The 26276-nt window shown below is 39.1% G+C and overlaps 1 protein-coding gene across 3 annotated transcripts in view; it reads left to right on the top strand.

Annotated features, from left to right (window-relative positions):
* Nucleotides 1–14733, top strand: part of LOC130221811 (adhesion G protein-coupled receptor L1-like) — a 59289-nt gene extending 44556 nt beyond the window's left edge. The window contains exons 16-25 of one of the 3 annotated variants that reach the window (XM_056454410.1): nt 1–117; nt 1821–2041; nt 4209–4275; nt 4787–4878; nt 6443–6611; nt 6969–7124; nt 7219–7315; nt 9100–9222; nt 11385–11402; nt 13279–14733. The exon at nt 1–117 is cut by the window's left edge and continues 93 nt beyond it. In XM_056454410.1, coding sequence (XP_056310385.1) covers nt 1–117; nt 1821–2041; nt 4209–4275; nt 4787–4878; nt 6443–6611; nt 6969–7124; nt 7219–7315; nt 9100–9222; nt 11385–11402; nt 13279–14111 — 1893 coding nt within the window. In that variant the 3' untranslated portion in view covers nt 14112–14733. The remainder of the gene's footprint in view (nt 118–1820; nt 2042–4208; nt 4276–4786; nt 4879–6442; nt 6612–6968; nt 7125–7218; nt 7316–9099; nt 9223–11384; nt 11403–13278) is intronic. The other 2 variants (XM_056454417.1, XM_056454426.1) reach the window with 2 other exon arrangements.
* Nucleotides 14734–26276: the final 11543 nt, after the last annotated feature.

The raw sequence follows: 26276 nt of genomic DNA, 5'->3' as shown, positions 1-26276 counted from the left end.
TTTTGCTGCCTGCGGGGCCTTCAGAGTGACCGCACCACCATCCACAAGAACCTGTGCCTCACACTCTTCATCTCACAGCTCCTCTTTCTCATCGGCATGGACAAGACACACTACACGGTCAGTCCAGCAGGACCAGACTAAACCACATCAGACTAGACTGAATCAGACTAAACTACACTAAATTAAAGCAATCTAGACTTTTGCAGACTAAACTAGACCATATTAGATTAAACTAGACTTTAACAAAACTAATCTTTATCCGACTAAACCAGAGTTTATCAGACTAAACAAGACTTTCTCAGACCAAACCAGAGTTTAACAGATGAAACCAGACTGTAACACCAAACCAGACTTTAGGAGACTAGAGATGAGATCAAACTGGACTTTATCACACTGCAACAAACCAAACCAATCTTCATCAGACGTAACCTCACTAAGCCAACAGACAAAACCGGACTTTACCAGACTAAACCAAACCATATTAAACCAAACCAGACTTTATCAAACCAAACTAGGCTTTATCAAATTTTTACCAGACTTTATTAGACTAAACCAGACTTCATCAGACCCAACCAGACGTTATTAAACCAAATTAGACTTTAGTAATCAGACTTCCAAACTTTATCAGACTAAACCAGATTTTATCAGACTAATCCAGACTTTATCAGACTAATCCAGACTTTATCAGACTAAACCAGATTTTATCAGATTAAACCATATTTTATCAGACTAAACCGGACTTTATCAGGCTAAACCAGATTCTATCAGACTAAACCAGACTTAATCAAACCAAACCAGACTTTATCAGACTAAACCAGACTTTATTAGACTAAACCAGACTTCATCAGACCCAACCAGACGTTATCAAACCAAATTAGACTTTAGTAATCAGACTTCCAAACTTTATCAGACTAAATCAGATTTTATCAGATTAAACCGGATTTTATCAGGCTAAACCAGATTTTATCAGACTAAACCAGACTTTATCAGACTAAACCAGACTTTAACAGATTAAACCAGACTTAATCAAACCAAACCAGATTTTATCAGACTAAAACAGATTTTATCAGACTAAACCAGACTTTATCAGACCCAACAAGACTTTATCAAACCAAATTAGACTTTAGCATACTAAACCAGACATCAGCGGACTATCAGACTAAACCAGATTTTTCGTTTTTTCAGACCAAACCAGACTTTATCAGACTAAACCAGACTTTAGTGTGAACCAGACCATATCAGATCAAACCAGACTTTATCACACTAAAGCAAACCAAACTATATCAGACATAACCAGACTGAGCCAACAGAAAAAGTCAGACTTAATCAGATTAAACCAAACCATATCAAAATAAACCAGACTTGATCAGACTAATCCAGACTTTCTAAGATTATCTAAATATTTTCATTCATTTTCTTTTTGGCTTAGTCTCTTTATTAATCAGGGGTTGCCACAGGGGAATGAACCGGCAACTTATCAAGCACGTTTTTACACAGCTGATGCCCTTCCAGCCGCAACCCATCACTGGGAAACATCCATTCACAGTCATTCACACTCATTCACTACAGACATTTTAGCTTACCTAATTAACCTATAGCGCATGTGTTTGGACTGTGGGGGAAACCGGAGCACCCAGAGGAAACCCACGCCAACACGGGAGAACATGCAAACTCCACACAGAAACACCAACTGACCCAGCCGAGGCTCGAACCAGCGACCTTCTTGCTGTGAGGCGACAGCACTACCCACTGCGTCGCCTTATCTGATTATTTATAAAATGTGCATTTCTGTGTGTGTGTATTTCTGTGTATGTGTGCAGGTGGTGTGTCCAGTTCTGGCAGGTCTCCTGCACTTCTTCCTGCTCTCCGTCTTCTGCTGGCTCTGCATGGAGACGGTGCAGCTGTATGTGTTGATGGTGGAGGTGTTCGAAAGCGAGACTTCTCGAAGGAAGTATTACTACCTCTCTGCATACGGTTTCCCCACCCTGGTGGTGGCCATTTCTACAGCCATCGACTACAGGAGCTACGGAGGAGCCAAAGCGTGAGTCTGCGCTCCACATGGGTCCTTCTTAAATGATTCCTTCATATAGAATGAATCTTTATTGTGACGAGTCTTTACCAGGGGGAGCTCTCGAGAACTACCTGATCTTGGAGCCCCTTACATACTCATTGACCAGGCGGGAGCCCTGGGCTCAGTTATCTCCGAGCTCAGCGTTCTCTCCCGGAACAGCATATCAAACCTGCTATTATTGTCAAGCAATATCTAAGTGTGAACTTGTAATGAACGAACGACTCAAAAACCCAAGACTCAAAAGCCGAACTACTCATGTGTGTTTATCACTGAGACTGTGTGCATTGGTTAATCTTACAGGAGTCTGTCTGTGTCACAAGAAACAACGACTCAAACGTGAAGACTTGAGCTAATCATAGACAGAACACCAGTGCCTGGTTGCATGAAAGTCCTTAATCTAAGACGTCCCTTGGTTTGAAGGTTATGGGTACTATCAGTAAAACTTGGGTTGCAAGAACTAAAACCTAAGGCTGCCATAAAGTATTTCCCCTTAAAAATCAAAGTGTTCCCTTAACCGTTGCTACAAAGTCCTTAGTAACCATTTCCCTTAACCAATTTAAGAACCCAAGCTCCCTTGAATGAGCAAATGACACTCAAAATGCAAGCATTCTCACCCAAATAAAAATATTATTTTCGTCTGCTTTAGTCTCATGAAAGGACCACAGTACTCTCCAGCTCCTCCTGGGGAATCTCAAGGCGTTCTCAGGCCAGCCGAGAGACATAATCCCTCCAGCAAGTCCTGGGTCTTCCCAGAGGCCTCCTCCCGGTGGGACATGCCTGGAATACCTTAGGTAGGCATCTAGGAGGCATCCGAAACAGATGCCTGAGCCACCTCGGCTGACTTCTCTCGATGGAGGAGCAGCAGCTCTAGTCTGAGCTCCTCCCGGGTGACAGAGCTCCTCACCCTATCTATAAGGGTGCACCCTGCTACCCTGTGAAGGAAACTCATTTCGGCCGATTGTATCCGAGATCTTGTCCTTTCAGTCAGACCCAAAGCTCATGACCGTAGGTGAGAGTAGGAACGTAGATTGAGCGGTAAATCAAGAGCTTTGCATTTCAGCTCAGCTCCTTCTTTACCACATTGGACTGATACATCAACCGCATTATTGCTGCTGCTGCACCAATCAGCCTGTCAATCTCACGCTCCATCTGTCCCTCACTCGTGAACAAAACCCTGAGATACTTGAACTCCTCCACCTGGGGTAAGGACTTTCCTCCAACTTGGAGATGGCAAACCACCTTATTCCGGTGGAGCACCATGGCCTCAGACTTGGAGGTGCTGATTCTCATCCCAGCTGCGTCACACTCGGCAGCAAACCACCCCAGTACATGCTGAAGATCCATGTTCGATGAAGCCAACAGAACAACATCGTCTGCAAATTACAGAGATGAAATCCTGTGGTCCCCGAACCGGACCCCATCCAGCCCAAGGAAATTCTGTCCATAAAAATGATGAACAGAATTGGTGACAAGGGGCAGCCCTGCCGGAGTCCAACATGCACTGGAAACAAGTCTGACTTATTGCCGGCAATGTGAACCAGACTCCTACTCTGTTCATACAGGAACGAGACGACCCTTAACAGAGCGCCTCTGACCCCAAACTCCCACAGCACCGTCCTCAGAATGCCCGAGGGATGTGCTCGAATGTCTTCTCCAAGTCCACAAAACACATGTGGACCGGCTGGGCATACTCCCATGAACCCTCACCCAAATAAAAATGTTTTAGATAGACTTGCAGGGTTGTAAAAACATAGATAATAATTTAATCAAGCCATTTAATAAACAAACTAGTATGCACAGCGTGTCGATAGCACATCTTAATAAAATAACATGCCTCAGGGATTTCCCCCCTCAGGGACACCCTTAAGTTTAATTACTTTAGGACTTTCATGCAACTGGAAACAGGTAAAAAAATGAAGGATTATTGTCTCTTTCTTATAGCATTCTAGTTCTGATTTCGTTGTAGTGTGATCAACGTTTGCTCTACTTGTGCATGTGTTGAAAGCATCTTACTTTAATGATATTTCTTGAAAATAGATTCGTTCATCTCAGAGTTCAAGGTCAGAGTCAGTAAAAGGATCCAAACTTCCCATAACTAGTATGTTTGAGCCGCTAACTCATCTCTTGTGTTGTGCAGATGCTGGCTGAGGGTGGATAATTACTTCATCTGGACGTTCATCGGCCCCGCTTCCCTTGTTATTCTGGTGAGGCTCATTTAAAGGGACAGTGCATTAAAAAATGAACATTTCCTCATCATTTGCTCTCACTTGAATGGTTCGAGACTTTTATTAGTTTCTTTCTTTCTGGCAAATTCTGATATTCTTCAAGACACTAGTATTCAGCTTAAAGTGACATGTAAAGGCTTAACTAGGGTAATTAGGGTAAAGTTAGGGTAATTAGGCAAGTCATTGTATAACAGTGGTTTGTTCTGGAGACAATCCAAAACTAATATTGCTGAAGGGGGCTAATAATATTGACCTTAAAATGGCTTTAAAACTATTAAAAACTGCTTTTATTCTAGCTGAAATAAAACAAATAAGACTTTCTCCAGAAGAAAGAATATTAGAGGAAATACTGTGAGAAATTCCTGACTCTGTTCAACATCATTTGGGAAGTAATTAAAATAATAATGCAGAGGAGATCCAATGATTTTGACTTCATCTGTATATAGTAATAGTAACGTTCTCTTCTTCTTCTTCTTCTTCTGCTGTTCAGCTGAATCTGGCGGTGCTGGTGATCACGGTGCACCGGATGCTCCGTCACTCCACCGTCCTCAAACCCGACTCCAGCCGATTCGACAACATCAAGTAAGAGCACAGAGTGACAGCTGTAAAACAGCACTAGCTGTGTTCTCAGTGCTCATCAGATCTGCATGTTGACATTGGTCAGTGTGTGCTTCATGCAGGGGCGTAGATTTAGGGTGGACTGAGGTGACCCGTCCCCACCAATATCCACCGACTGTAGAAATGTCCCCACTAATAATCTAATCCACTTTAAAAAAATCACGCTGTCAACATTAGACCATAGAGACCTCGACACACAAAAAGGGTTAAATCAAGTTCTCTCCTTGAGTCCTCCCGCCCCCAAAACGCATACGGACATTTTGATTGGCTGTTCCCTTCTCTTACTATCACATGAGAGGCTGTGGCTGCCTTCAGATACAAGCAGCGCCAAACCCGGTGGATTGTTTTTTTCCCAGTGCTAGAGTATGATGTGTTGGGTGACACACAAGTAAGGATGACAGCAGCAAAATCGCATAAGGTGCTTTTTCCAACGAAAGTGTAAGTCACATACTGTAATCCAGGGGTCACCAATCTCAGTCCTGGAGGGCCGGTATCCCTGCAGGGTTTAGCTCCAACTTGCCTCAACACACCTGGCTGGGTGTTTCAAGTATACCTAGTAAGACCTTGATTAGCTCATTCAGGTGTGTTTGATTAGGGTTGGAGCTAAAATCTGCAGGACACCGGCCCTCCAGGAACAAGTTTGGTGACCCCTGCTGTAAACGCAAGTTCGCTAGTGAATAAGTCCATCAAGATAATGCTGTTAATGCTCGTGAGGCAGTCTAGCGCTATATCACAGACTGATAGTCTGTGAATAATATGCCCTGAAAGTATGATCAGGGTATGTATGAAGTATGAAGCTAAAGTATGATCCCAGCCATTTCCTTTTGCAGTGATTTGCCTGTTTTTTTATTTAATTATGAGTTGTAAATATAGCATTTTAGTGACATTTTAAGAACTTTTTTGCTGGGTTAGCCTGGTTATCATAACCACGCTTTTTGATGTACCAACAAATATTTTCAACTATTTTGTCAGATTGTTTACCACACTATTTTATGTGTGCATTAACTATTATATATATTGTTTGATTGACCCGTCCCCACCAATGTCAAGTGCAAACCTACGCCCTTGGCCTCATGCTTCTGTCAGTCTATGTCACTCCTGTCGCTCTATAATCCTCTTAGTCTATGCTGACATTATCTTCAGCAGCTCAAACACTCTAATGGCTAATGGACAGACGGCTGCTTCTCACTCAGGGCTGCTGTTTATGCTAATGAGATGGGCACTAGTGGGCGGGGCTTTCCCCCTCTGATGAAATAGAGGGAGAATGTCAATCAAAGTGTTCCTGCAGACTGCTGTCGGCTGTTTCCTTATTGAGTTCTTGTCAGCTGGAGTTTGAGTAAAGTGTGTGGTGCTATGGGGAGAAGAGTGTTTCTTCAGGTGGTTTGTCAAACCCACTCACCTGTGTGAGGCACATTCAGAACTGCATTATGTTTTGATGTAAAGGTAAACACTAATTGTGTGTGTGTGTGTGTGTGTGTGTGTGTGTGTGTGTGTGTGTGTGTGTGTGTGTGCGTGTGTGTGTGTGCAGATGCTGGACGGTCAGCTCTGTGACGCTGCTCCTGCTGGTGTCTCTGACGTGGATCTTCGGTTTGCTCTTCATCAATGATAACAGTGTGGTGATGGCGTATCTCTTCACCTCCTTCAACGCTCTGCACGGCATGTTCATCTTCCTGCTGCACTGCGCCCTGCAGAAGAAGGTGTGTGTGTGTGTGTGTGTGTGTGTGTGAGAGAGTGTGCATGTGTTTGGATATGTACGTGAGAATGTATGTGCATGGGTGTGTATGTATGTATGTGGGTGTGTGTGTGTGAGAGCACATGTGTGCAAGTGTGTATGTGTGCATGCATGTGTGTGTGTATGTATATTTAAGTGCATGTGTGTGAGTATGTATGTATGTGTGTGGGTATGTATGTGTGTATAAGTGTGTTTTGTCATTGGTGTGTGTGTGTGTTTGTGACATGTTTGACACAATAGTATGGTGTGTAACTGTGTGAACTCATCCTCTAATGTGGAGCTCTGCTTTGTCTGGTTGTAAACGTCGTCGTGTGTTTAACAGGTGCAGAAAGAATACAGCAAGTGTTTGCGTCAATCACCCTGCTGTGGCCACGCCTCCTCCACTGGTTCACATGGTTCTCTCAAGAGCTCCGCCCACCGGGGAAACAACCGATATTATGGTGGCAGCCAATCACGGCACGCGCCTGCACAGAGACAGGTAACGCCCACACACAGAGATACACTGACAGACGTACTAAAACTGCACAGAATACACACCTGTGGCATGTGTGTGTGTGTGTGTGTGTGTGTAGAGCCGCATCAGGAGGATGTGGAACGACACGGTGCGGCGTCAGACAGAGTCGTCCTTCATGGCTGCAGAGATCAACAACACACCCACCCTGACCCGAGGTGAACACACACACACACACACTGAACTGAGATGAAGAACACACACACACACTGAATAATATTAGTAAATATGAAGTTTAAATGCAGCGAATGTCAAATAAACATGATGTGTCTGTTGCAAACGTTTCTAATATCACAGGAAATATGAATAACTGTATAAAAATAGAAACGTTTTTAGCTTTACATTACAGATAACACTGAAATTATTCCAAAATCTTAAAAAATAAACTTTAATAAGAAAATCTTAGTATTTAAAGCATAATATGATGAAAACTTTACTCTTTATTTGAAGTGGTGTTTTATTTATTTGATAGCTGCTTTTGGCACAAGAGTTCAAGATCTTTGGAGATTTTTAACTCTTCCCGACAATGTTTTTTGTTTAATTTTGGAAGATTTTCACATAAATTTAAGAATAATCAATTCTTCTAATCTAATATAAACTACCAGTCAAACATTTGCGGTCTGTTTTCTTATTATTAATTTTATTTAATAATTTAAAGAAAATTATTCTGTTCATCAAAGCAGCATTTATTAAATGTAAAAATAGGCTAAAATTGTTAAATACTTATTTATTAAATACTTATTTATTACTTATTGTATGTTTCAAATGAAATTATTACTCCAGTCATTGTTGCTTTTATAACTATTAGTATTATTAATAATAATAATATTAATAATAATAATAATAATAATAATAATAATAATAATTGTATTAATAATAATAATAATAATAATAATAATAATAATAATAATAATTGTATTAATAATAATAATAATAATAATAATAATAATAATAATAATAATTGTATTAATAATAATAATGATAATAATAATAACAATAACAATAATAATAATTGTATTATTAATAATAATAATAGTATTAATGATAATAATAATAATAGTATTAATAATAATAATAATAGTAATAATAATAATTGTAATAATAATAATAATAATAATACTAATAATAATAATATTAATAATAGTATTAACAATAATAATAATAATAATAATAATAATAATAATTGTATTAATATTAATAATAATAGTATTAATTAAAGATTTATTTTTAGCCTCTTTGACTTTATTAGATAGGACAGTATTTAGACAGGAAGCGAAGTTGGAGAGAGAGAGGGGGGTAGGATAGGGAAATGTCCTCGAGCCAGGATTCAAACTCGGGACGCCCTGACTTGCTACTGCACCATATGTTGACGCGCTTACCCACTAGGCTATTGCGCCGATATAATAGTATTAATAACAATAATTTTTTGTTATGTATATAATTCCACTTGTGTTCATTCATAGTTTTGATGTCTTCAGTGTGAATCTACAATGAAAATAAAGAAAACTCTTAGAATGAGAAGGTGTGTCCAAACTTTTAGTCTGTACTGTATATATATATACATATACAGAACCATAAGAATATAAAGAATCAAGCCTCTGCTTTAATTTGACCTTTATTTTACTGTTCATGTTTTATCACCAGTTGAGTGCAGATGGGTTTCCTAAAAATGCTGTACAAACTGAGCAACATGCACACACATATATATGTGTCTGTGTTTGTGTGTGTGTGTTTGCGTGTGCATATTTCACTGCCCGGAGACCCAGACTCACTCAGGACATGCGTTAGGGCTCTCCTTGTTTTAATAATACACTGATATCTCATTAGCGTTGAGGGAAAGAGTTATTTCCACCCTTCACCCCCAGATGGCAGTATTTCCCTCACAGCGCTGAATGTGTGTGTGTGTGTGCTCCTCTGTAAGCATCCTGCTGTTTCTCCTCAGGCACTATGGGTAATCACCTGCTAGCCAATCCAATGCTCCAGACCCGCTCTGGCTCCTCCCCTTACAACACCCTATTGGCTGAAACATTCAACCCCCCCTCACCAGCAGTTTTCAACGCCACTGGTCAGTGTGTGAGATGACAGATGTTCTGTGTGTGGTGCTGCGTCCCAAACGGCACACTATACACTATAGATTATAGACTTATACACTATGAACATATATACTGTACACTATGCACTTATACACTATGCACTATAAACTGTACACTATGCACTTATACACTATCAGAGATGTATAGTAACGAAGTAGAACTACTTCACTACTGTACTTAAGTACTAAAAGGCAGTATCTGTACTTTACTGGAGTATTGTTTTTTTCTCCTACTTCCACTTTTACTTAAGTACATATTTTCGATGAGTTTAATACTTTTACTCCGATAGATTTTTTATGAGCTGCATCGTTACTCGTTACTAGAGGTGTCAAAATGGTCGATATCGGTTCAGTAATAGATCATAACGGGTTATTACGTACTGACGTCATTTATCTCCTATGTGCTGTGTCGCAATACTATGGCGAAGGACGGAGGCGCGAGGGCGAGTGAAGGCGGCACAGCACACGAGCCGCTATTTCACTACTACAGAGAAATGTTGTGAGACTCCATCTCTGCCTCTCTCACTTTGGACATTCGACCCGCTGGCCTGTTTGTGAGGTAACAAGGAGTTTCATCTCCTCTTGGCTGTTAAAGCGATACCTGTGGATCCAGACATAGGCGTGTATGAGGTGCAAGTTTTCTCCATTGTGTCTATTATAGATTACCTGTGATAACCGCGTATTATACATACATAGACTGTAACCGCGGCTGTTCTTCCCGCCATCAGTGAACAACGCTTTCATTTCTAAAGCCGATAGCAGCCCTTTCTGTTGAGAAGGTGAAGACAATAACCAATCAAAGGGGTGTAAGACCTCGCCTGTCAGCGTTTAAAAAGCAGGCGGGAGAATATTTACATTAATTTATTTGCTATAAATGCTCATGCTGTCTTCTGTGCATGAGTTTTGTTTGATACATTCAGAAAGAGTGTTTTCTTTGAGCGGGTCAAATTAAAGGTACAGTTCATATATCTTACTGCTGTATTAAAGGACACAATTATATTACAAGTAACCATTTAACTGTCACACCAAGAAAAAAACCAATAGAATTTTTTTATTTATTGCATTTCTTAACTCCTAATGTCGCTAGTTAACACAATCAATACATTTTCCCCCAACACATCCCATAATTTCTAAAATATCAGCCTCTACCAAATGGTTGAGATGTTGGTTTATGGTAAAAGTACCAGAATGAATAAATATACTATAAAAATATGAAGTTTAAGACCAATTTAATTAAAACATAATCAAAATAAAACATTTTTGAATACTAAATCATAGCCATAAGCCATAAAATATTTCAGATTTTCATTTAACACAGTAATATACACGTTTTCTTTTTTTTTACAATAAAATCAAAATCAAGTGAATTAGACCGTTCGTTTACAGCGTTTACAACCAGTAATTTGTGCTCTGAAAATGGGTTTCAATAGCGTTTTGAGTGGATTATGGACTGTTTTTGTGACACACAACTTTGAAAGGTGTGTGTTAAAGCTGTTATAATCTGTCAGATCTGTGGTTCAAGCGTGAGAGAAAAACAGTATTGTAAGCCATGTTTCTTTTCGTTCTGCTTAATGACGTGCCCCCCAAAAGAGATTTAAAATAAACAAAACAATATGATGTCTTTTGACTGCATTCTTTAATAACTACATTACACAATACTTGTACTTTTACTTTCAGTACTGGAGTAGTAAATTTTGAAATAAACTACTTGCAATACTTAAGTACAAAAAATGTTGAATACTTTAGTACTTCCACTTAGGTATGGTGCTTAAAGAGCACTTTTACTTCTACTCAAGTCACTTTTTGATAGAGTACTTGTACTTTTACTTAAGTCTGGGTCTCTAGTACTTTATACATCTCTGTACACTATGCACTTATACACTATGCACTTATACACTATGCACTTATACACTATGTACCTATACGCTGTACACTATACACTTATACACTCTACCCTTATAAACTATGCACTATTAAATTATGCACTAATAGTGAATATTGCCTATAGAATAGCAGAATAGTGCACGAGTGTGTGGTTTGGGACGCAGCCTGTGTTTCCTGTAGCTGTGTGCATCTGTATTGACCTGTTTCTCCTCTCTCCTGTCCTCCTGTCTCTGTGAACTGTGAATCTGCAGGCACGTTCAGAAACTCAAGTATGGACACCAGTGTTTTCTCTGTGTGTTTCTGTCATTTCACTGCTGCTCTTCACCTTCACCTCCTGTTAGATTACATGTCATTTCACAGCAGGCATGAACTACAACATTCACCAATGCTACAGCACATAACATGTCTGTTACTCAGAGTTTTTGTCTTGTTTCCTACGCAAATATCTAAAACATTTGAAAATTAAGAAGTATTTTCTAGACAAGTTAAACATGTTGTGATGATTCCAGAAATAATGAGTCAAAATGAAGTGAGTTTCATTAAAACGAGCTAAATAATCTGACAAAGGGGAAAGCAAATTAATATCAAAAGGAAAAACTATATTATTTTGCTGACCAATCGGCAGATTATTTTGCTCGTTTTAAGGAGAAACTCACTTCATTTTGACTCATTATTTCTGAAAACAAGGCAATATTTTGGGCTTGTCTAGAAAAAGCTTCTTAATTTTAAATGTTTTAGATATTTGGAGAAGAAAATAGATAAAATCAGCATTTATACACACCAACTGGAGTTTCAGTCAGATACTCCAGTGTTTTAGGCATATTAGCATTAATAAGAGACCAATTTGGGCCAGAAAATGCAATTAGAAGAGTTTGGGAATTGAGAAAAAACATCTGAATTAAATAATGTCTAGGTTTTAGATAACCTGATGGTGAGTAAATAACACTGACATTTGTTTTTGAATGATTTCTTCCTGCAGATGCAAGCTAATGTAGGTGTTATTTAGGAAAGAGTCACGCTCATGTTCATCATGCGATTAAACTCATTTAAAGACATGGTAAGACTTTAGGTCACAATTCGCTGTATTAACTAAACATTAACTAACAGTACTGGCTTAATAAGTGGCTAATTAGCTGTTTATTAATAGTTAGTAAGGTAGAAAGGGGGCTTATAACTTTATAACTGCTAATGAACAGTGATTCATTCATTTTCCTTCGGCTTACGCTCTTATTTATCAGGGGTCGCCACAGCGGAATGAACCGCCAACTATTCCAGCATACGCTTTACACAGTGGATGCCCTTCCAGCCGCAACATAGTACTGGGAAACAGCCATACACACTCCTTCACACACTCATACACTACGGCTAATGTAGTTGATCAATTCCCCTATAGCGCATGTGTGTGGAGCACCCGGACGAAACCCACGCCAACACGGGGAGAACATGCAAACTCCACACAGAAACACTAACTGACCCAGCTGGGACTCGAACCAGCGACCTTCTTGCTTTGAGGCCACAGTGCTAACCACTGAGCCACCGTGTCACCCAATGAACAGTAATAGTCAGCCAGTAGTTAATATCGTGAATTGTGACCTAAATTAAAGAGTTACCAAATATGCATTATTATATTTACACATTCATACACAAAAGCCCATCCAGCTCCGGCGCAACATTCCTAAAACCACACCACATCTAACTGGACCTTTAAAACATGACAACACTGCAAAACATGCTTTTCTTACTGAGAGTCTTTGTCTTGTTTCTAGTCCAAACATCTAAAAACTCTTAAATCAAGAAGCTTTTTCTAGACAAGCTGAAAATATAGTCTTGTTTTAAGAAATAATGAGTCAAAACTAAGTGAGTTTCCTTAAAACAAGCTAAATAATCTGCCAATGGGCTAAGAAATATAACTTTGGTTTTGCTTTTGACATTAGATTATTTTGCTTGTTTGCTAGTTTTGACTCATTATTTCTTAAAACAAGACTATATTATTTGCTTGTCTAGAAAAAGCTTCTTGATTTATTAATTTTTTGATATTTGGACAGAAAACAAGACAAAAATCTAAATTAGAAATGCATTTTTTAGCAGAACACACTTCCAAACTTGTAAAACATGTAGTTGAGCATTTCTCTCTGTGTCCTGCAGAGGGCACTCTGTCGCGCAGTCGGGAATCCTGTGGCCTGGAGGGAGTTCGGCTGAACGGAAACTACAACAACAGCTATTCACTTCACGGAGGGAGTTCGGATCTCCTTGGGGGCGTTCCTGTAGGATCAGGGGGCGTGTCTGGAGAAGTAAGCCCTGCCCTTTTGACCCCAAGAGGGGCAGAGACTTCCAGCGGATTACGACGGAATCTGTCCGATGCAGCGGCGCTGGAGAAAATGATCATCTCTGAGCTGGTGCAAAGCAACTTGCGTCCTTCAACCGATCGATATGGAAACGGTACAAATTCAACAATGCATCGGCAAGATTACGCGACATCAACAAGTCATCGAGAGCCGCCACAAAGGCCGCTGCCCCGGCCACCACCGCCGCCCCCACAGGACGAGGAGGAGCTTTTATACAAAGCCTTAGAAAAACCACGCCTTCCAGACAAACCACGTCTACCCGAAAAACCCCGCCTTCCTGATAAGCCCCGCCTCCTGGAGCATGCCCAATCGGTGTTCTACCAAAGCGAAGAGGACTCAGAGAGCTTCTCGGCGGAGATTACAGACAATGTGGGCGGAGCTGGGCCTGACTCCGCCTCTTTGTACGCGCGGGACCGTGATTCATCCTATCCCGACAGCAGTCCCGAAGCGCTGACGGCAGAGCCGCACCCCACTCTCCCGCCGGACGAGCTGTATTTCAGCGCAGGACGCCAGGCCCACATTTCAGCTTTCTACCAGCCTCCGCCACGGCGGACCAATGAGGAGGCACGACTGGGACTGCAGCCCTCACAGGGGGACGGCGACGGACAGATGCAGCTGGTGACCAGTCTGTGACTAGGGCGATGGTGACCGGGACACCAAGATCTGGAGGAGGACCACCACAGCGGACAACGTCTGCATCAGCATCAGAACGCCACAGCGGATATCTAGAACAACTCTAGAGTGACTGCTTACTGGACAAAATCAGATGAAATTAATAGTTTCCTCTGATTTTGTGGTCAAAGTTAAGTATTGAGTGAGATCCACGCAGCAGGATGGAGCTAACCATGATCAATTCTCTACACTGCAACAAAATGACTATCTTAGTTCAGGAGTTTTACTAGAAACAGCTCAGAATTCTTAAACCTAGAAGCATTTCATAGACTGGTTTGAGATTTTTTTGTCATGATTCTAGTCTAAATATCTAAAAATTCTTAAATCAGGAAGAATCTTATTGACTAGTTTAAGATTTTAAGTCTTTATCCTAGTCTAAATATCTAAGAGTTCTTAAATCTAGAAGCATTTTCTAGACTGGTTTAAGATTTGAGTCTAGTTTAATACTAATTTAAGTCTTGATTCTAGTCGAAATATCTAAAAAATCTAAAATTAGGAAGGATTTTATTGACTGGTTTAAGATTTGAGTCTAGTTTAACACTGGTTTGTCTTGATTCTAGTCTAAATATCTAAGAATTCTTAAATCTAGAAGCATTTTCTAGACTGGTTTAGATTTGAGTCTAGTTTAACACTGGTTTAAGTCTTTATTCTAGTCTAAATATCTAAAAGTTCTTAAATCTAGAAGCATTTTCTAGACTGGTTTAAGATTTGAGTCTAGTTTAACATTGGTTTAAGTCTTGACTCTAGTCTAAATATATAAAAAAATCTAAAATTAGGAAGGATTTTATTGACTAGTTTAAGATTTTCAGTCTTTATCCTAGCCTAAATATCTAAGAATTCTTAAATCAGGAAGCATTTCCTAGACTAGTTTAAGATTTGAGTCTAGTTTAACACTGGTTTAATCTGGATTCTAGTCTAAATATCTAAAAAAATCTAAAATGAGGAAGGTTTTTATTGACTAGTTTAAGATTTTCAGTCTTTATCCTAGTCTAAATATCTAAGAATTCTTAAATCTAGAAGCATTTTCTCGACTAGTTTAAGATTTGAGTCTAGTTTAACACTGGTTTAAGTCTTGATTCTAGTCGAAATATCTAAAAAATCTAAAATTAGGAAGGATTTTATTGACTAGTTTGAGATTTTCAGTCTTGATTTTACTCTAAATATCTAAAAATTCTTACATCTAAAAGCATTTTCTAGACTATTTTATGAATTTTATTCGTGATTCAAATCAAAATATCTAAGAATTCTTAAATCAAGAAGCGTTTTCTAGACTAGTTTAAGATTTTTTAGTCTTGATTCTAGTCAAAATATCTACAAATGCTTTAATATAGAAGCATTTTATACACTATTTTGAGTTTTGATTTTAGTTTAAGTTTTGATTCTAGTTGAAATATCTAGAAACTCTAAACTAAAGTGAGTTTTTCCTTAAAACAGGCAAAATAATCTGCCAATGTGCCCAGCAAAATAACCTTATTTAAAAGCGAAAACAAGATGATTTTGCTCACCTCATTGTCTAATTATTTTGCTTGTTTTATTGAAAAAAACACTTGATTTTGACTCGTTATTTCTGAAAACAAGACTATATTTTCAGCTTGTCTAGAAAAAGCTTCTTGATTTAAAAGGTTTTAAGACATTTCGACTAAAAACAAGATAAAAACTCTCAGTAAGAGGGGCATTTTTTGCAGTGTGGGATTAGAGAGAACGCTCCTCTTCATCGGCTGCTATCGAAGATGATGTTGATGATGATGATGATGAAGGCGGTGTCGGCCTCGTCCTCCTCCACGTCTCTGTCTCCTGGTCACCCGAACACCACCCTGCTCATCTCACTGCCATGCAAGCACACTCATCCTCCTGTCCTTTCTGAGAAGAGTTCTTCTTATCGGGTAGTTTCTCCTCCATCAGCACATCCTCCATCTCTTCCCTCCTGAGAGAAAAAACCGACCGCTAAAGGGGCAGTTCACCCAGAAACACTCATCATTTACTCAAGCTTCGGTTGTCATAAACCTGTTTGGGTTTCTTTTTTTATGTTGAGCACAAAGGAAGATGTTTTGAAGAATGTTGGATGCGTTGACTTTCATGGTATTTGTTTTTCCTACTATTTCAAACATTCTTCAAAATATCTTCTATCTATAGTCTCAGAAAAAAAGCTTTTTTTGCAGTGCACAAGCCTGAGTTTGAGTTTCTTTATTCTGTCGAACACAAAAGGAGATCATTTTAAATATATATATATATATATATATATAGGTCCATTGTCTCTAATAGTATTTGTTAATCCTACTATGGATGTCAATGGTTACCGGTTTCTAACATTCTTCAGACTATCTTCTTTTGTGTTCAACAGAAGAAATAAACTTTTGGAACCACTCGAGGGAGAGTAAACAGTGAGTAAATGTGATTTTTTTGGTGAACTGACCCTTTAAATCAGACTCATTTGGTCTATCTGACCGGATTCGTCTGTGTTTTGGTCTGTGTTTTATTTCCCGGCAGGATCTCCTCATTCAGGGTGGTGTTGTGCATGAGTGTCAGACGTTTATCAGAATGTGACAACACTTACGCCAGAGACCGCAGCTCTTTTACATGCCAAAAAAAACAAACAAACAATCGCTTACACTCTCTGGGAGCAGCTGCTGTCGGGGTCACGCTCCCACCGTCACAGAGGTCAAAGGTTACCAGTCGAACACTGCTGAAGCGCGCTTACCGTCTTGTTTCTAATTCAAATATCTTAAACATTCTTAAATCATGAAGCATTTTCAAGACAAGCAGAAAATATTGTTTTGTTTTCAGAAATAATGAAGTGAGACAAGCAAAATAATCTGCTGATGAGGTCAGCAATCTTGTTTTTGTTATTTCGCTTACCCCCATTGGCTGATTATTTTGCTTGTTTTAAAGTCTACATGTCATCAAAATTAAGCATATTGGTTTTGTTAGCTCACATTGCTGGTTTTGTGCTGAATAATTCATCTGTGCAGGTCACCAAGAACAAAAAAAAGGGTTTTCCCTTAATATTGAAAGCTGAAGATGCACTTCCTGTTTGTGTTCAGTTAAATCCTCAGATTAGATGGTAAAGTGTAGATCGGATACGTGGCTGGCCGCAAGTGCAATATCCGCAGTATTATAGCAGCATTTTTTAATGACACTGTATAACAATAATAATTCATATTTTACAGTACTGTGATGGTTGGGTTTAGGGTTGGAGTGGGAATAAGTTTTAAAAAATAAAATTTATTGGGTAATTTAATAGATAACATAAATAATACTCTGTACAACTACTGTTTTTACATTACTGTGACGGTTGAGTTCAGGGTTGGGGTGGGGGTAGACGTTAATAAAATACAATAAATGGGAAATTTAATAAATAATCGAAATAATTCTCGTTAACTTTCAACCGCGAACGTATCCAATCTAGCTACAACCTGATTAGATATGTCTGAGGTATTGGGCGTGGCTAACATACTTAACCACGCCCCCAACAGCTGTCATCGTAATGACAACAAACAGAAATGGTGAGGAGGAGGAGGACTCTGTTAGGTTGTAGTAACCCTCCCCAAACCATTTTCCCCATCGTTCTGAATGACACGCCTACTTTACTACATCCAATCAGCTCGCAGTAGAAAAAACAGGCCACACCCACTGTTTACTCATTTAATATTGCATTTGTCAAGGAACTGCATCACAATACGGGAAAAAACGTTCGTTTCATGCAGACTTTAATGTGAAAATTTAATGTTATTAAGAGTGTTACCAGGAGGTCAAGGTTCAGCTGGTGAACGGGTAGCTTTCTTGTTTGACACACAGATAAATTGTTGACTGCAAAACTAGCAATGTGAGCTAACAAAATCAATATGTCAGGTTTGATTTCTTCATCTGGACTTTAAAACAAGCTAAATAATCAGCCAATCGGGTGAGTGAATTAGCCAAAACAAGATTGCTGACCTCATTAGCAGATTATTTTGCTTGTCTCACTTCGTTTTGACTCATTATTTCTGAAAACAAAACAATATTTTTAAATGTCTATAAATTGCTGATTAATTTAATTATGTTTTGATATTCTGATTAGAAACGGCGTCAGAAAGTGTGTTTCCTGGCAGTGAGGGTAAAGTCAGCATGTTGTGTTTTTCAGCAGCGTCGGAGAACTGATCTTCAGCGTATCTGCTGTTTTCCAGACACTGATCGATCTTCTTATTTTTGAGGACGTTTTACATGACGCTCGAACTCTTCCGCTTTGATTGATCGAGGACGCGACGATAAAGCAGAAAAGCTTCCTGTAAATACGAACTGAGAGATGTGACGTCTCGGGACATGCTTCTCTTTCACTTACGAGTTTATGGTTGAAAAAAGTCTTAAAGATTATGTAGATGAACTGATGACACTGTCTTCTCTTTTCGCTCTTTTTCTCACTCTGTCTCTTTCGGTCTTTCTCGCTCTCCGAGAGTGTTTCATGTAAAAAGATAAGAAATGTTTTTTAATCAAAATAAAACGGACAAAAGCGAAGGTACCCCGTGCTCTTCTTCAATCTCGCCTGCATTAATAACATTGGAAATACACCAGGAGGTCAAGGTCCCGCTGGTGAACGGGTATCTCTTCTTGTTTGCTTTTCAGAAGCAGTTGTGCATTAAGATGATTTTTTTGTGTTCGAATAGAATTAAGTCTTAAATTAAATTAGTTTTTTTACTGAAATAATGCCAGACATTAATATTATTAGGAATCCTACCAGGAGATCAAGGTCCATCTGGTGAACAGGTATCTTTCTTGTTTGCCATTCAGAAGCAGTTTTGCATTGGGGTGATTTTTTTTTAGCATAAGATTAGCGTTAATTGTTTATCAGCAACTTTCTGTTGAATTTTTATTTTACTGAAATTAAGCTGGACATTAATGTTATTAGATATTTTACCAGGAGGTCAAGGTTCAACTGGTAAACAGGTATCTTTCCTTGTTTGACATTCAGTATCATTTTTGCATTGTGGTGATTTTTTTAGCCTACGGTTAGCATCAAATGTTTATCAGCAACTTTCTGGTGAAATTTTTTTAATGAAATTAAGCCAAACATTATTGTAACTAGAAATTGTACCAGGAGGTCAAGGTGTAGCTGGTGAACAGGTATCTTTCTTGTTGACATTTCAGAAGCAGTTTTACATTGGGATGATTTTTTTAACATATGATTAGCATTAAATGTTTGTCTAGTGATTAGCTTTTAAAGTTAAAGAGTTTTTAGAGTCTTAGCAACTTTCTGTTCAAATAAATTAAGCCAGACATTATTATTAGGAACTTTACAAGGAGGTCAAGGTGAACTATTTTGTTTGCCATTCAGAAGCAGTTTTGTGTTTTAGCATACTCCTAGCATTGAATGTTTATCTAGTGTTTAACTATTGAAGTTGAGAACGTGAGTTTTTTGAGTTTCACCAACTGAAATTAAGCCAGACATTATTATTAGGGATTTTACCAGGAGGTCAAGGTCCATCTGGTGAACAGGTATCTTTCTTGTTTGCCATTCAGAAGCAGTTTTGCATTGGGGTGATTTTTTTTAGCATACGATTAGCGTTAAATGTTTATCAGCAACTTTCTGTTGAATTTTTATTTTACTAAAATTAAGCTGGACATTAATGTTATTAGATATTTTACCAGGAGGTCAAGGTTCAACTGGTGAACAGGTATCTTTCCTTGTTTGACATTCAGTATCAGTTTTGCATTGGGGTGATTTTTTTAGCCTACGATTAGCATCAAATGTTTATCAGCAACTTTCTGGTGATTTTTTTTTAATGAAATTAAGCCGAACATTATTATAACTAGAAATTGTACCAGGAGGTCAAGGTGTAGCTGGTGAACGGGTATTTTGTTTGTCATTTCAGAAGCAGTTTTACATTGGGATGATTTTTTATCATACGATTAGCATTATATGTTTATCTGTTTTTGTTTTTTACTGAAATTAAGCCGAACATTAATGTTATTTTTAATTTAACCAGGAGGTCAAGGTCCAGCCGCTGAACAGGTATCTTTTCTTGTCTGACAGTTTTGCATTTAGATGATTTTTTTACAATTGATTAGCATTAAATGTTTGTCTAGTGATTAGCTTTTAAAGTTAAAGAGTTTTTAGTCTCAGCAGCTTTCTGTTCAAATAAATTAAGCCAGACATTATTATTAGGAACTTTACAAGGAGGTCAAGGTCCAACTGGTGAACTGTTTTGTTTGCCATTCAGAAGCAGTTTTGTGTTGGGATGATTTTTTTTAGCATACTCCTAGCATTAAATGTTTATCTAGTGTTTAGTTATTAAAGTTGAGAACGTGAGTTTTTTGTTTCACCAACTCAAATTAAGCCAGACATTATTATTAGGAATTTTACCAGGAGGTCAAGGTTCAGCTGGTGAACAGGTATCTTTCTTTGTTTCACATTCAGTATCATTTTTGCATTGGGGCGATTTTTTTTAGCCTATGATTAGCATCAAATGTTTATCAGCAAATTTTTATTATTATTTTTTTTCAATGAAATTAAGCCGGGCATTGATGTTCTAAGATATTTTACCAGGAGGTCAAGGTCCACCAGGTGAACGGGTATTTTTCTTGTAGGCATTTCAGAAGCAGTTTTGCATTGGGGTGATTTTTTTACCATACGATTAGCATTAAATGTTTATCAGCAACTTTCTGTTGAAATCTTTTCACTGACATTAAGTCAAACATTAATGTTATTATGAATTTTACCAGGAGGTCAAGGTTCAGCTGGTGAACGGCTATATTTTCTTGTTTGACATTCAGAAGCAGTTGTGCATTGGGATGATTTTTTGGCATATGACTAGCTTTAAATGTTTCTCAAGTGTTTGGCTTTTAAAGTGAATACAGGAGTTTTTAGAGTCTCAGCAATTTTATGTTTAAAAGCTTGTACTGAAATTAAGCCAGACATCAATGTTGTTAGGAATTTTACCAGCACGTCAAGGTTCAGCTGGTGAATGTGTCTCTTTTTTCTTTGGCATTCAGAAGCAGTTTTGTGTTGGGATGATATTTTAGTATACGATTAGCATCTAGTCTTTAGCTTTAAAAGTTGAGAATGTCTGTTTGTTTAAAGTCGCAGCAAGTTTCTGCTTAAAAAAATTCTACTGAAATTAAGCCAGTCATTAATATTATTAGCAATTTTACCAGGAGGTCAGGGCCCAGCTGGTGAACAGGTCTCTTTCTTGTTTGATATTCAGATGCAGTTGTGCATTGGGATGATTTTTTTTAGCATTAAATGCTAATGCTATATAAGCTGAGAACAGTTTTTAGAGTTTCATCAACTTCCTGTTAAAACAGTTGTGCTGATATTAAGCCAGACATGTTTATATGGTCATATTGAATATTGTAGATTGGGGTTTGTGTCATAAACAAAGTGTTTTTTCCCCTTTATTTTTAAGAGTCTTAAAGCTGCATGGATTTCTTAAAAATGCATGGCTATATATATCTAAAACTCAGGTTAGGTTTTGTCCAAACCTATATAAAGGAGACCTATTGTGACCCTTTCTACAAAATGTAAAATGCGTCTCTGCGGTCTCTAGAGTGTGTGTGTGTGTGTGTGTGTGTGTGTGAGCTAAGAATAGCACACAGTAGTTGTCTACCTCTCTGAAACTGACCCTTTCAGGCTTTAATCCTGATTGTTTTGGTGACTGTCGCTTTAAATGCAAATGAGATTTAAAAAGAGGGCGGACAGCTGTGCGTCACCATAGTGACAGATGTAAAACAGCAGTGTGTGAGTGCTGCTCAGGTGTGTTTCAGTGTGTGTGTGTGCTTCAGTCTTCTGTCAGTCTATGTCGCTCCTGTCGCTGCTTCATCTAAAACTCCACATCTAGAATCCTCTTAGTCTATGCTGACATTATCTTCAGCAGCTCAAACACTCTAATGGCTAATGGACAGACGGCTGCTTCTCACTCAGGGCTGCTGTTTATGCTAATGAGATGGAGAGATGGGTACTAGTGGGCGGGGCTTTCCCCCTCTGATGACACGTATAAAAGGGAGAATGTCAATCAAAGTGTTTCTGCAGAACAAGTCTGATCAGAACAAACACACTTCATTACTGTTGAGAACTAGAGGTGCTGGAGATATTCACACACTGCTCACACACACACACACACACACACACACACACACACACACACACTACTGGGGTTAAACCCTGGATTAAAGTGATTTCTGCATGATAGTGACCCTTTAAAGTCCTTTGTAACACAGCAGTAATGGAGTAAAACAGAAATTCAGCTTCATGTAGATGATAATAAAGATGTGTGTCTGTATTTGGATCAGTGTGCATGATGGAAAACCCCTGATTCATGAAAGTTTTCAGGAGAAATTTGTGAGTCACACACTGATGCCTTTTACACGGTAATATTGACGTTTCTTCTGATGTAATGCACTTTTTAGGCTGCAAGCGAATATCAAGGATGATCCATAAACCCTAGGAGGATCCCTGACTCCTGACTGAACAAAACACAAACACATGCAGCACCGCAGCTCCAGCTATACAGAACCATGTTTCAAGCGTCACCCTCCCTCATGAAGCCAATACAGAGGTAACTAAACCTGCATTTCATTGACTCTCCTTTGGGGGGCTGGCTCCAGGAATTGCTGATGTTCACTGACTGCAATGCTAAATAGGCCAATTTTACAGCTGATAAAAGCATGTTTACAGCCTGCTATAAAAGATGGCTTTGGTGTATATAGCTAATATTACCCTTCATGACAACAGTGAGAGGGTGATTTTTTTATAACTCATCTGTTTCCTTTATATTAAGGTATATTAAGTTTGCATAATTAAGGGCGTGGCCACTTGAGTGACAGCTAAGTGTCGCTGCTCACTGTCTCATCACCTCAGCTGATTCCGGCTGATTAGCTGCTGATCTCAGCATATTCATCGTATTTTTGTGTTGGTTAATGTTTCTTTACACAGTCAATTGCCTTTTGGGATTATTTCCTACAATTATCAGATGAAATGTCATGCTGTGTGCACTTAATTGTGCTCATAAACCATTCAAGTGTTCGCCATTTCCCAGGTGAATGAAATTATATACTTATACACCATCTCTATAAATGGATTTGTTTTATTTAGGATCATTTATAATGTTCTTTAGACCTGTAAAACACTCCAGAATGTGACAGATTGATCAGCTGTAGGCTATTGAACACTCATCTGAAGTGTTGTCATACTGTGTTGTGCTGGATTTTATCAATAGTCCTGCATTTACTAACACACACTATAGTTGAAGTGTTTGGAAGTGATTTGGGTTTTCCTCCTGTAGTAAAGCATCATAAGAGCAATGTTTAGTGGCTCAGTAGTGTACAGTCAGGGGCGCCGCTGGCCACCATGGGCCCTGTGACAACCTGATATTAAAGAGCGATGAAGGGGGGGGGGGGGGGGGGGGGGTGGTATCACGGCAGAAAGTGAAGAGGGTGGGGGGGTGCTGGGTATTGGTATCGCGACTGTTGCGGCCCCATGGCATCAAAAGAAGGAGGCAGAGAGTTTTCACTGATGCTTGCACGGTGATTTATTTGAAACTGTATGAACCGCTGCAATGATTCACTTGTCGTCACCGTGTTGACAATCGCACCATAAAACTACACAAACCAAAAAAAACACACAGTGTAAACAATCACAAAAACGTAAAGCATAATGTACACACATTCACAATACAAACACAAAGCATAGTTCAATAAACAACATAAGGGTACCAGCAAACAAACAAATAAACAGACATTCCTTATTCCGCTTTACCATGAAAAAGGAGAAGCTAAACCAATCTCATTCCTTTAACTGCTGGAGTCTGCTGTTTATAATTATGTCAAGAGGTGACAAAAGACAACCTGTTACACACCAGCCAATGCTGACTATGAGGATCTGGATGGGAAGCTGCTAAGCCCAAAATTACTTGGCAATTAATAAGCTGTTGCCCTCTAGAGGTGACTTAAATATAGGGAGGGTGGTGGCCATCACAGCGACTAAAAGAGCGGGGGTGGAGTTGGTGGATGTTGTGGGGTTGGTATCGTGGGGGTGGATTGAGGTATCGCGGCTGAAAGTGAAGAGCCCCGGGGGGGTGGGGGATGGGGGAATTGGGGCAGGCCCTTGATAATGTCTCTGGGGCCCCTCTAAATGTATGGGCCCTTAGAATCCCATACTTCCCCCCCTAGCGGCGCCCCTGTGTACAGTATTAAGTGTTTCTCCCAAAGAAAAGTCTGTCTAAGCGAAATGCCAGCAGGTGTCTGTAGCTCTGCTCACGCTCCGCCTCTTTGGCCTTGTTTGGCATCCCGCGGTTGGTACGATGACAAAATGGCGACGATTGGCCATGCCTAATTGTAGCTTCAGAAACCTATAGGTGACATCACGGATCCATATCTTCTACAGTCTATGTTTTTGTTCTGCTGGTAAAGCTATCTGACTGTGAAATGGACTGATGTAAACGCCCTCCGAAACACACTTGACTCCAGATGAAGCTGCACAGCTCTAAATGCATCTGGTTGTTGAAACCACATATGTAAATTTTACTCCTCTCAAGGTGAGAGCGCAGGTGTTGTGGACTGTAGAGCGTCCACCAACCTGACTTCAAGTAGGACCTGATCCTGATTTAACATCTCTGTTGATCCTGGAGCGACATTCCAATCAGCCAATCAGAATTAAGAGGTATGTTTACCGTTTATGTTAAGTTTAGGCTTATGGTTAGGGCTTATGCCCTTCTACATGAGTGATATCTAACCATTATTCCCCTCTGATTTTGGGAATAATATACAGTTCCGGTTGGGTTTAGAGCAGTGAGTGGTTTAGAGTCAAGTTTCGCAAACCAAGTGAAGGGCCACATGTCAAATCCTTCAAAAAACAACTGTTATTTATAGTGGCAGTGTGCATGAAACACGTAATGTCAGACAGAAACATGTCACATTAACACAATACAGATTGTTTAAAATAGTTATTAAATTTACAAGTCAAATACATTTGCACTGCTATTTATATTTAACATTTAACATTAATGTTAGATTAGAGTTTGGATTAATCTGATTGGCTAGCTAATGATTGTAGATGAGGGACCAGCTGTGATCAATCATATCACGTGCTCCTCTCGAAATTAGTTGACTTATCTTGGTCTTATTTTAAAGAAAACACTTGTCTTTTATGTAAATAATGAACAATAAATGTATATTTTATTATAATACATCAAATATGGATTTTTCAAACCCATTTTTGCCCAAAATTGAACTTGATATCTCAAAAAATGGGCTTTCAGTGAGATTTTGTCAGTGAGAGGCAGAGAGAGAGATAGTTTGGCTGCAGTACCAGACATGACCACTAGTGTACACTGGTGAGCGCCCTCTGTTTCTCTGTATAGCCTCATTCACACTACGAGCGACTCGCAGCGGCAAAGCAATCATCCACTGTTCATTTCAATGGAGAGTGAGTGACCTTCGGCGACCTCCATCTACGCGAGCGACAGCAACAACAGCGCTCTCTCTCAGCTCTGTGACCTACACAGACTTGCGTTTGCAGGGGATCAACACCCAGAGCGACAGACAGCCATAAAGTCTCTGCTTGTGTGAATGAGGCATATGCTTTGAGGAATGAGAACCATGTTTTTCATTCTGTTGACTATGAGTGTCACTACGCCAATTCTAGGGGGGTTTAGCCCATACCTGCCAACACGTGTTTATCCAGAGGGTCTCCCACACCCATCTTCCACTGCCCTCTCATGCTTGTCAGGTTGCCAGATCCTGCATGAAGCTCATCTCCTCACACGATTGACCAAATATTCAAATCTCAAAGCATTTTGACCTCAATCTGGCAACATAAGTTACAACTTAGTTGCACTGATTACTATTACTGTTGCTGTTAATTAGTAGGCTAATCGATCAAATAATTGACACACGAGCCTTATATTATGCTAATTTACTATCATTACTACTATCAGTTATATTTAGCATAAAAACATCTGCAAAATAACACAACCTCAGTCTTTTGATGATTTTGACAATCATCAACACGGCTTACAAAATGGAAAAGCAAGTTAATTATTAATTATTTAGCTATTTCAAGAGTGCGCTCACTCAGACGTTATTGAATATTAGCCAATATTTCACAGCTCATAAAGTTGGCCATCGGGTTATAAAGCATCAGATATTTGAAGCAGG

The sequence above is a fragment of the Danio aesculapii genome, chromosome 1, assembly GCF_903798145.1.
Source record: "Danio aesculapii chromosome 1, fDanAes4.1, whole genome shotgun sequence".
In the NCBI taxonomy this organism is placed as follows: Eukaryota; Metazoa; Chordata; class Actinopteri; order Cypriniformes; family Danionidae; genus Danio; species Danio aesculapii.
Note: the sequence above shows the minus strand (reverse complement) of the source record. Positions and strands in the feature narration are given on the sequence as shown.